The sequence below is a fragment of the Poromitra crassiceps genome, assembly GCF_964638095.1.
Source record: "Poromitra crassiceps genome assembly, chromosome: 7".
In the NCBI taxonomy this organism is placed as follows: domain Eukaryota; kingdom Metazoa; phylum Chordata; class Actinopteri; order Beryciformes; family Melamphaidae; genus Poromitra; species Poromitra crassiceps.
The window spans coordinates 39949737-39962423 of NC_139628.1; the positions used below are offsets into that span (position 1 = coordinate 39949737).

The 12687-nt window shown below is 45.4% G+C and overlaps 1 protein-coding gene across 1 annotated transcript in view; it reads left to right on the top strand.

Moving 5' to 3' along the window:
* The window catches only part of LOC310779342 (pyruvate carboxylase, mitochondrial-like), a gene marked incomplete at its 3' end in the record, with an annotated part of 392062 nt that extends 382652 nt beyond the window's left edge, over positions 1-9410 (top strand). The window contains exons 25-27 of the mRNA XM_083639880.1: positions 7392-7532; positions 8676-8777; positions 9261-9410. Of these exons, the coding sequence (XP_083496006.1) occupies positions 7392-7532; positions 8676-8777; positions 9261-9410 (393 nt within the window). The remainder of the gene's footprint in view (positions 1-7391; positions 7533-8675; positions 8778-9260) is intronic.
* Positions 9411-12687: the final 3277 nt, after the last annotated feature.

Here is a 12687-nt window from a genome sequence, read left to right on the forward strand (position 1 = left end):
CGCCTATGTTGTAAAGATAGGCCAGGAGACGGAAGACATTTAATCATCTCCAAACTTGCTCATGGCTGTATTGGCTTTTCTTGCAGTCAAATTGATTTTCCGACTGTATTGGAAATCTTGTACTTAAACAGAGGTAGGCAACAGCACTCGAATTGGAGTCAATCTTGAGTTTTTTTTATTTATTAAGGGCAAAACAGACGCGTTTTTCAGCCTTAAGCCATCATCAGTGTACAACGTCTGTTTTGCCCTTAATAAATAAAAAACCTCAAGATTTACTCTAATTCGAGTGCTGTTGCCTACCTCTGTTTCTGTGATCTTCCTGCAACCTGCACCGATTGAGCTGCTTAAGACCTGGAGTTGTGCGGGCTACTCCCTTGCTGCAAGTCTTGTACTTAACCTGTCTTGGCTTTCAAAGCAACACACTTGGCATTTTATTTATTTTTTAAGTGACAAACTTGTCATTCAAGCCTCTCTTCCAAATGCAAAAGTGTTTTTCTTTCTCTTTCCTTGTGCTCACGTTCTGTCGCACTTCTGTTTATCTCATCTTCAAGCCGTCAGAAGTCTTGTTGTCATTTGTAGAACATCCAGACGCCAGAGTTCTGCTAGTCATCCCTGTTTCGTGACGATGGCGAGTCCCACCAGATCAGGTCCAATAGGAGTCTGACATACATGTCAAAATAGAGACCTGTCGGATGCAGCGGGGTATCTCTTGTAGCTCTTCCCTTTCTGCTCGCTGTGTAGAGTTCTTCAAGGGCTAAAAGAACCACCTCTATTGGGTCTGACTGATCTCAGTTATCATTCATTCCTTTTTCACCCTCCAACACGGCTTGTGTCAAGTGTGTTACTCGATCAGTCATACACGGTAAAAGTTGTTTGTCAGATAATTCATTGTATTACTTACTTACTTAATCCTCTTCGTGCTCGATAGCACATAAGGTCTTTACCAACGAACGCCAATGCTGCCTGTCTGCTGCCCAATGCTGCACTTGGCCCCAGGTCCATCCCAGTTGTTTCATTTCCTTTTCCACAGATCTTCTCCATGTCTCTTTGGGTCGGCCTCGTTTTCTTTTTCCAGGTGGTGTCCATCTCATGGCCACCCTTGGGATAGCACTTGGGTCCATTCTGCAAACATGTCCGCTTAGATGTAATTAACATTTAACATTAACTGTATATTCAGAACATCTGAAGCACGCACCGGAAATCTAAAGCGGCAAATCTTTTGAGCGATAAGCTAGACTTAAACCTCCATGATGATGTTGAGGGGAGTGGATATAAGGGCTTTCGCAGTGTGGACTTGCTCAGCAGTTCTAACCTCATCACAAATCTAATAGGAAATGCTTCTGGGGCAAAGTGAGCCAACAGCCAGCCTGGAAGACACCTGTTTGTTTGTTTGCACTGAGGATGTGGTGCCAGGGCACAACCACCGCTACCAAAATGCCTCTTTTCCAACTGCAAGCGCTGTTCCAGGCAATCAATCTTCCCACCCGCAGAGTGTTATTTATCAAGCACTGAGGATCATTTCTTAAAATGCTTATTTTAAAGCTTCAGAGATTCCACAATTTTCTTTGACCAAACTGGCATTTTGTTGCTTTAAGCCAGGTTGGCGTAAATATATTGCACGTTCTCCTGTATAGTTAGTCAATATTATGTTCTTGCGCCTCAGATCGCTTTTCAAGAGTAATTAACCGCGTCACGAATTGGCATGTGAAGTCTCGCCGGAGTGCAGTAGTGTGCACACGTGTGCAAACACACACCCCCCAGAGTGCAGTAGTGTGCAGACGTGTGCAAACACACACACACCCCAGAGTGCAGTAGTGTGCACACGTGTGCAAACACACACAACGGTGCGGTTCAGAGTAGAAGACAGTGGGGCTGTTAGCTGATCACACCAGCAGAACAGGGTTTGGACAACTAATTAACTGTGTTATTTTCCCAGCCAGTCTGTCATTCACGCACGCACGCGTGCACACACGCACACGAACAGGGGAAGAACATTAACCTATTTGCTATATTTGCTATGCGTCGATGACTCATAAGGATACTAATCATGTTAGAAAGGAATAGAAAGGTAGTCTCACACATACCCAGTCAGACCTAATGCAGATGGACACATGGGGCGCGGCGACACCACTGTGATCTCTAGTCACACAATGCAGGCCATTAAGAGTCGTGTTGACAGCAGAGATATGCAGCCTGATGTGAACCTTGTTCAGTAAGGAGAGAAAAAAAACATTGCAATCATGGAAACTCACAGTATTGGTAAATGGTAAAATGGCCTGCATTTATATAGCGCTTTTATCCAAAGCGCTTTACCTTAACCTTTAATGTACCTACTGATTAGTAGGTACATTCACCCATTCATACACCGATGGCGGTAGGCTACCACGCAGGGTGCTGGCACACCATCAGGATTTTGGGGTTCAGTATCTTGCCCAAGGACACTTTGACATGCAGACTGGAGGAGGCGGGAATCGAACCACCGACCTCTTTTATCCAAAGCGATTACTGGACGACCCGCTCTACCTCCTGAGCTACAGCCCCCAGTATTGATATATTGGTACTATTTGACTGCTCTTGGTGTACGTACAGCCTATACAGGAAGTTCTCAGTATTACTTCCTGGACTCCTGGCTTCTATTATTTTAAATGTCTGGTCACCGGTCTTATCATTTTGGCTAGAGACACTATTTGAATCATTATATAGCAGGATGAAGAGTGGTGAAATTCCATTCTATCTCAGGCACAGTGAGCTGAAGTCTGTCTTTTTAGCTTCTGTCAGTTGGCTTACTGTAGAATCATAATCCTTCTGTGCCATATTTTATTTATTTATTATTATTGTTGTTGTTGTTGTTGTTGCTGCTGCTACATTGCAGATTAATCATCAGCAAAAAGTCTGCCTTTATCCAAGCGTACACACTATTGTTCCTATGCTTCTGAGCATGTGTTTGTGTGTAACTACATTATACTGTATACGGTTCTGCCTTGCACAAACTTGTCTTCAAAAGAGACGCAGTTCCTCAAAGGGGTAAATATCTTCAACACTTGCGGGGAGATGTAGCAACCACGCAGTGGGAAGACAGTTTTGTACTTCTGCAAAGAGTTGCCAAGAGCTTGACAACAGTACGAGCAGGAGTGGAGATGTAGAGAGGGAGGGAGAGAGAGAGAGAGGGAGAGAAGCAGGAGTGGAGATGTAGGGAGGGAGAGAGAGAGACATCGAGCAGGAGTGGAGAGGGAGAGAGGGAGAGCGAGAGAGAGACATCGAGCAGGAGTGGAGATGTAGAGAGAGAGAGAGAGAGAGAGAGAGAGAGAGAGAGAGAGAGAGAGAGAGAGCCTGACAACAGTACCAGCAGGAGTGGAGATGTAGAGAGGGAGGGAGAGAGAGAGAGAGAGAGAGGGAGAGAAGCAGGAGTGGAGATGTAGGGAGGGAGAGAGAGAGACATCGAGCAGGAGTGGAGATGTAGAGAGAGAGAGAGACATCGAGCAGGAGTGGAGATGTAGAGAGAGAGAGAGACATCGAGCAGGAGTGGAGATGTAGAGAGGGAGAGAGACATCGAGCAGGAGTGGAGATGTAGAGAGGGAGAGAGACATCGAGCAGGAGTGGAGATGTAGAGAGAGAGAGAGACATCGAGCAGGAGTGGAGATGTAGAGAGAGAGAGAGAGAGAGAGAGACATCGAGCAGGAGTGGAGATGTAGAGAGGGAGGGAGAGAGAGAGAGACATCGAGCAGGAGTGGAGATGTAGAGAGAGAGAGAGAGAGAGAGAGAGAGACATCGAGCAGGAGTGGAGATGTAGAGAGGGAGGGAGAGAGAGAGAGACATCGAGCAGGAGTGGAGATGTAGAGAGAGAGAGAGAGAGAGAGAGACATCGAGCAGGAGTGGAGATGTAGAGAGGGAGGGAGAGAGAGAGAGACATCGAGCAGGAGTGGAGATGTAGAGAGAGAGAGAGACATCGAGCAGGAGTGGAGATGTAGAGAGGGAGGGAGAGAGAGAGAGACATCGAGCAGGAGTGGAGATGTAGAGAGGGAGGGAGAGAGAGAGAGACATCGAGCAGGAGTGGAGATGTAGAGAGGGAGGGAGAGAGAGAGAGACATCGAGCAGGAGTGGAGATGTAGAGAGGGAGGGAGAGAGAGAGAGACATCGAGCAGGAGTGGAGATGTAGAGAGAGAGAGACATCGAGCAGGAGTGGAGATGTAGAGAGGGAGGGAGAGAGAGAGAGACATCGAGCAGGAGTGGAGATGTAGAGAGGGAGGGAGAGAGAGAGAGACATCGAGCAGGAGTGGAGATGTAGAGAGAGAGAGACATCGAGCAGGAGTGGAGATGTAGAGAGAGAGAGACATCAAGCAGGAGTGGAGATGTAGAGAGAGAGGGAGAGAGAGAGAGACATCGAGCAGGAGTGGAGATGTAGAGAGAGAGAGAGAGAGAGAGACATCGAGCAGGAGTGGAGATGTAGAGAGGGAGGGAGAGAGAGAGAGACATCGAGCAGGAGTGGAGATGTAGAGAGAGAGAGACATCGAGCAGGAGTGGAGATGTAGAGAGAGAGAGACATCGAGCAGGAGTGGAGATGTAGAGAGAGAGGGAGAGAGAGAGAGACATCGAGCAGGAGTGGAGATGTAGAGAGAGAGGGAGAGAGAGAGACATCGAGCAGGAGTGGAGATGTAGAGAGAGAGGGAGAGAGAGAGAGACATCAAGCAGGAGTGGAGATATAGAGAGGGAGGGAGAGAGAGAGAGACATCGAGCAGGAGTGGAGATGTAGAGAGGGAGAGAGAGAGAGAGACGTGGCAGGCTGAGAGAAACAAGGAGAGATGGCATTTGAGTGCCAGAAAGAAAGATGCAATGAAATAGATTTTTGGAAGTGAGGGAGATAGATGAAGAGAGCTTGAGCAACCGAGAGAGAGAGAAATTGAGATCAATACATACCTACAGCAGTTGTACTGTAATATTTTTGTTGTTGCACTGAGAGAGTGACTTTGGAATACTAGGCATCTCACGCACTCGATTCCTAGGCTCGCCCGCTGCGCGGGCTCGCCCTCCCTGCAGCTCACCGAGCTGGCCCTGCAGCTCACAAGCTCACATAATGCAGCTCGGCCGCTGCGTGGCCTCACCTGCTCTTGTACCACCACTGATGATATCACAATGTCTATGACATCATCAGTGCTGTCACAATTGCCTAGTGAGGTCATAAGATGATTCTGGTCAATAATGATGTCACTGATGACATCACTGATGATGTCACAATGACATCATCAGTGGGACAAAAATGTAAACAAACAGACAAAGCCCACTTGCTCCCTGAGCGAGGTGGTAATTGGAGAGAGAGGGAGGGATAAAGGGGATGAGTGGGGACGGGTGGAGGGAGAAGAGGTGGACAGACACAGGAGAGAGCAGAGAAACTGAGGCAGAGGGGGAAGCGAGAGAGAGAGCGAGAGAGGGCGCGCAACAAAGGAAACGAATCACATCTTGAGAGAGAGAGAGCGGGAGAAACGGGCAGCGAAAATAACAATACCAACAAAGCTGTGACGCACGGGAGGACTGACAAAGAGAACGATTGAGAGACGCAGAGAGGCACACAGACAAAGGGAAAGATAACAAAAAATGAGTTTGAGATGCGGAGAAGCGAGTTGAGGAACGACTGAGATAAATGAAGAAGTACAGTGGCCGGTGTCGAGGGAAAGCCACAGCGAGACGGAGCGCGGCAGTGAGCAGAATTGATAAGAGAGGGGAACAGCCTGTCTGCTGTTGATACAGAGAGAGAGTAATGTCTTCTTCTAAAGACGACACACTAACAAGTGACAGGTAGACTCCCAGATTGTAGAGACATACAAAAGGCAGGAAAAGAGTGTTTTGTTGTTTCTTTTATCACCGCCTCACCCCTATGGCGGTCTGCTCATCGTGTCTTTGTCTCACTCTCCCCGTCTCACTCCATCTCCCCTATTGTCATTCTGTCTAGATCACTTCCCTCCTCTCTTTGACAATTGATATGTTCAGTGAGCAGCCTGCCTTGTCTGCTGCAGGGATAGGGAGATATAAACAGTCACGTCAAGGTTATTTATATAGCCCTAATTCACAGGCATGTCTCAAAGGACTATACAGACGATGTGTCTAGATAGAACTAACTCAACACAATCAATACACAGAATTGAGCGTATATAAAACAAGCATGGCAAGAAAGAAAGGGAAACAGGGAAAACACAAGGTAGGCACGAGCAGATTTTATCGAGGCAAACAATCTAGCTATTCTACAGCCTAAACTACCGCCTAACCTCTGTAACTGTAACTCTGACAACTTATATACAACAAGCATAGTGAGAAAACAATCGAGCTATTCTACAGCCTCACCGACAGTACATGTACCGACTAGCCCTACCCTATACTGGCATCCCTCAGCCTTGGCCCTGATTGCCGTGACCCGGGCCAAAATGCCACCCAGGGTCACCCTAAAAAACGTCCCAAGAAAACCTTAAAACTGAGGCAGCAGATTGTAAATCTCTTGAAGTACCTACATAGTCAGTCAGTATAGTGTATAATGATATAACAGTAGTATTCTTATTCATGTCATGCACCCTTTCTCTCTCCAATATTGCATATATATATATATATATATATATATATACACACACACACACACACACACACACACACACACTTGTGTATAGGCTATATATATATTATGTAAGTATGTATGAAATGTAATATGTTTACTTTTGTGTTTACATAGCGTTGGTGTTCTTTTATGAGAAAACTCATTGAGGACCTTTAGAGTTTCCGCTTCAACACATTATTGTCCCGTGAAGGGAAAGGGAAATGTGGTTTGCAGACATAGTTAAGAGTAAAAGTAGCAGTCGATAAGAGTAGACAGGGAGTCACTAACTTGATGTAGTGCAATAAAAAAAAACACTCATCAGTGTAAAATGCAATTTCTTACAGGCACAAGATGCCACATCCTTTCATTTGTTAATTAAGCAAATTCATTTGCGATGGGGATAAATTAGTCCCCCGTGATGAGACTGGCAAACCCGTCCGGGGTGGTTCTCTGCCTTCGGCCCAATGCATGCTGGGATAGGCTCCCCCGTGGACCACCCAAAGAAATAAGCGTGTAAAGAAAATGAATGAACAAGTCCTTGGGTTGCGTTCCACAGGGCTCATCCTCACTGCTTACCATGCTCCGTCTCACACCAGTGACCTCACTGCTTACCATGCTCCCCGGTCTGCTGCTATGGCCTCAGCTGAACCTGCCAACCAGCCTCACATACATTCATTTTAATGTTCTAGTCTAATGTAATCCAATCCTAACTTCCTCCTCCATTTCCCCATGCTGCCATGTCTCCCTCCCATTCCTCTACCCCCCCCCCCCCTCTCTCTCTCTCTCCCTCCTCCCCTCTCCCTCTGTCTGACAGGTGGAGATTGAGAGGGGGAAGACCCTCCACATCAAGGCCCTGGCTCTGGGGGACCTGAACAAGGCCGGGCAGAGGGAGGTGTTCTTCGAGCTGAACGGACAGCTGAGATCCGTGCTGGTCAAAGACACCGTCGCCATGAAGGTACGGGGGAAAGGATAGGGAGGGAAGGATCTGAGTGGGTAATGGATGGGTGGACTCATAAATAATAAATAAATAAGGACTAATAAATAAGGAATGGTTCACTCAAAATGCATAATTGTGTACTTTTCTCCCCCTATACTGTATATAATCTGCACCTCTTCTCTGGCTAATGTTAAATAATGATCCTTACTCCCTGATGTCAAGCAGCAGATGTGCAAATACTACTGGGCCCATTTTTGGGTAAACTAAATATGCAAGGGTAGTCTTACATGTCACTGTTTATAACACAGGGCCAGTTTGAAATAAGAATAAAGATCGGGGGATACAATAAGATTTTTTTTTTTTTTTTGTTAACCTTTATTTTTACCAGGTAGTCACTTGAGATCAAAGATCTCTTTTACGAGCAAGACCTGGCCAAAGAGTATACATGTCTCCAGGCACCACTGGAGGGGGGGGGGGGGGGGGGGGGGGGGGTAGAAGGGAGTGGATTGATGGATGGACAGAGGAAGGAGTGAGGAGATGCATAATGAAGGGAGGGAGAGAGGTATAGGAGGCCATAGGGGAAGGAGGGATGAATGATACAGTTACTGGATACAAGGAGGGAGGGATGGATAAATTAGACATAAGGCATAGAGTCAGGGAAGGATAGATCAGTACAGTTGAACGATGGTTGCCGTGGTAACTTGGATATGCAGTTTCAGGACCATGCTCTTGGCAAGTAGAAGTGATTTTGAATGAGGGATCCATGGATGGGAGGAGCCCCAAAGCATAGTCTGTTTGTCGTCTATTTTATTCTAAATGGGACAACAATTTACTAAATGAACATCATGCTGTATTGAAGAAGACTTGAAACTAGCGATTGAGACCATACACCCATTAGGAAAGTGTTTACTGTGGTAAGTGAGAATTTGCTTCATTTTCCCATTGACTTCTATACAATCTGACTTCTTTTTGCAGCCATAGACTGTATAATGTGTGAGTTATAGAAAAGTCTCTACCCCCTCCCCTTACACCCCCTTAAGCCAGCCTCAAGTGGCCATTTGAGGAACTACAGTTTTTGTGGCACTTCCGTGTAGGCTTCATTTATCCAAGACCGAGGTTGACGCTTGGGATCTCTCTCTCTCTCTCTCTCTCCCTCCCTAGGAGATGAAGTTCCATCCCAAGGCTGTGAAGTCCATTAAGGGCCAGGTGGGGGCGCCCATGCCTGGCAAAGTCCTGGAGGTCAAGGTGGAAGTTGGCTCCAAGGTGATCTTACCGTTAGCTTTCCTTCTCACTGTTGCTTCTGTGTCGCCTGCCTTGTGCTTTTGTCCACCATGTGTGTTGTTTACAGAGGTTTTGTGGCTTCCCCCTCTTTTTTTCTGTTTTTGACACTCCCCTTTGTGTTCATGGTTTGTTTGTTTGTTTGTTTGTTTGGATTCCTTTGTGTTAATTAAATTGTAGCATTCACAGTGTTGCTATCTGCATTATTCACTGTCTGCTATTGTGTCCTTGACTATGTTTTTTTAGAAGCTTTGCCAAAGCAAAGCATTGGATTAATTATGTAGCCAACTTTTCTTTTGTTTTGCGAGAATGGGCAGCATAACATATGGGCCATCATCATCTCCTTTATGTACCATGCGTTGTCTGCACTTTTCTCGCATTAACCTTCCACTGCAGTGCTTGTTCAGCCACTTGTGGGTTTGACGGCTGTTGCTAACGCTCTGTGACCTGTCGTCATTGTCATGCAAGGTGGAGAAGGGCCAGCCGCTGTGCGTCCTGTCGGCCATGAAGATGGAGACTGTGGTCAACTCCCCGGTGGCCGGGACCGTCAAGGCCATCCACGCCACCGTCGACTCCTCCCTGGAGGGAGACGACCTCCTAATGGAAATAGAGGAGTAGAGAGGGATGGAGGGAGGGAGGGAGGGAGGTGGTTGGAGATGGAGGGAGGAGGGAGACAATCTGATACTGGAAATGGTGGAGAAGTGGAATTGGTTAGGAGGAGGATACAGTAGGTGGTGTAAGGAAAGAAAGAAGCATCCTTTTCTTTGACTTGACAGCACAACTCCATCAATTTGCTTGGACTCGGGATGCAAAATGGAGCGACCTGTGGAGGGTGGGAAGAGAGAGAGAGGAGACAAGGCAGAGATCAGGCTGAGAGGATGGAGTCATCAGACAAAAGCACAAGTCTAATCACATGCAGTAAAAAGCTGATCCAACTCAACCTCACAGCCAGTCACCTACCAGGTACAACGAGTCAACTATGTGACACTGCTAAAAGAATACAACAATACGTCCATTTGTTGGGATTTCTTTATTGATTTAAATATAATTTTAAATTGCAAATAAAACTCAATTTCCATCCCGAAAGCTTGAACATAAATGGAATTTCAATAGCGTTGTTCTCCTGAAAGCCAGGTAATTACTTAGGGGAGGTGAAGGACTAAATCAGGTCCCTCAATACATTAGTAATGCCATGTCAACATGTGGGAATTCAGATGATTTTAGGACTTTTATATATTTGAAGTGTTATTCTAAGACATTCCATGATTTAAAAACGTCAGTCTTAAAACATAATGTGAATCTAACTAACGTAGATAACCACTAACTCAAAAGAATCTTAGCATCTACTTACAATAAATGGCACGATTTCCACAATTTTCCTGTGCCGGCGATATTGATTCCTATGCTGTTACTGACAAGTGAGGAGGCGGCGAAGGCGTTTCTATTGATGACTCACTGTTGTTTGTAAGTGGCCGGGTTCAGACAGAGAAGGAGAGAGTTGTGGATGTATTGTTGTTGTGACGCTCGCCTCTGCCAGACATGATGAGCCATCAGCCTCCAGCATTACTCACACTGCATTGTGGGAAATGTGTAATCACACTTTCACTTTTTCTCCATAATTAAAAACAGGCAAAAAGATTAGATGACGACAAGGAACACAAGGAGGGGGCAAAACCCAAATCACACGGTCTGTTTTCGTTAAGTATATGATGGAAACATTACTTTCACAGTAAAAGAAGTATAACAAAAAGTGCACATCACTAAGGGGTAAAGTAGGACTGCCATTATTGGGGACTAAGTGTTCACACTGGGGTTGAGCGAGTAGACCATTATCTGTATCTGTATCAATTTAATCAACTAAATTATCTGTATCCGGAGGGGGTGTGGCTTAAATTAAAAGTGGGCGTTTTTTTTTCCTTTTTTCCCCGGCGTGCCGAGATTCCACCAAAACGTTCAAAGTATGGCTAAAAAAACAAGGTATTGAATGAGGTACTCTAATTGTATCAGTATCGGGGTACTAGTATTGGTACTGTATCATTATTTTATTTTTTTACGATACCCAGTCACGAGTACACATATTGACACACAGTACTCGGATGATACTCATACTCATAAAAAGCACATTATTATCTGTACCAGATACTCGTTTCATCCAAGTACTCGGCTCAACCCTAGTTCACATACAGTACTCACACAGGAAAGTATTTCGGTAACACGGGAATAATGTAGAAGGTGGTTTACAACTTTTTTTTTTAAATGTTGATAACAATGTCTTTGACTTAATCCCACATCTGTACTGGGATTGAATATGTTGCCCCATTCACACTCCCGCCATTGAAATCCCAAAGCAGGTGGAGGGAGGCTGTAGCCAGACTGTGTCTAAATGAAGCGCTGAGCCACATTTTAAACACTTGAACAGGATTGGGGATTGGCTGTTAGGTGATTTAGAGAAATCCAAACCGAACAGACAGGGTAGACCACGAAAAACCAATTCATCGGCATCTGCTTCAGTTAGAGGTGTAAAGTCACTTTTTGAGGCCTTTCTCTAGTGTTGCTTTCATTGTCTGATGTGGTTAGAGAAGCGTTTCCACCACTTAATTTTGGAAATGATGAAAAATCACCCAGAAGCATCTTCTGTCTGCGTTGGGGATTTCATGCCAGGTGTGAATCGTGGTGTAATGGTGGCATATGCTGTTATGTTCCGAGGCTCTGCTGATTGATTTATGAATTAATTCTGTCAAATCATGTGAAATTAGCCGGACTAATAAGAGACTCTGGAGAGTCCTATTAGCAACACTTTGCTATATTCCTAATGCCGCGTGTGTGTGTGTGCGTGTGTGTGGGTGTTTGCATAAGTGAGTGTGCAGGTTTTCCTGTGCGCTGGTAAATGTGTGAGCGTGCGCATGCATATGCAAGCATTTTTAAGAGAGAAAGTCAGCCCAGCCTTTTTAATGTCACCCCTCCGGAGCAGAAAACACATTGTAAAAGATGTGAAATATTCATACACACACACACACACACACACACAGGCACACACAGGCACACACAGGCACGGGTGCAAAAGATTCACGCTAACACTCCTAGCCTTTGAGTGCTGCCTGGGAATAAGCAAAAACAAGGCCACGTCTCCATAGTAACATCGCATCCGCAAGGCAGCAACTTCGCTACGCAGTTGTCGCTTGCTTGATGTCATTGAATATTGAATTACCTTAATTTGACTTTGATGTCTGATGCTTTTTTTCCCTCTCTTCTTTTTTTGGGTGTTGTACCTGAGTACCATCTATGCCCAATTTCATATTTATGCCACCTTGGCGGGGGACAGCAGATGATTAGCAAGCAGAGAGAGAAGCGCAGTGTGAGGTTGCGCGTCATTTGCTGTAGGACCTGAGAAAGTGGCAGCAGTGATTACCAGCGATCTGGACTCTCTGGGCTCTATCAAACACTGGAAATATATATATATAGGAAATATATATATATATATACACATACTGTATATATGTTTGTATCTGCCACCATGGCTTCCATGTTAAAACCATAATAAACATTACAGTATAATACTTCTGCACCACCTTTGAGTGTAGACAACTGACATATCTGCACATTTTTTTGATTCCTTCCACTATTTTTGCTCCATTCTCTTTGATTGAGCCCCTTTTTGAACTATGCAGCATCCACACCGTCACATTGCCCTGGTTAATTTGTTAAAACACTGACATGCCTCCCGCACCACGCCCTCTGCTTCACTGTACTTCCAGGTTTTATTAACGCATATTTGAAAAGAGATATTTTGTTAGAAGATATATTTGAAGTTATGTATGAGTGAGTGTCGACAAGCTGTTGCACGTACAACAATGTAAAGTTCCCTCCTCTCCTCTTAGGCCTCCATCATCTGTTC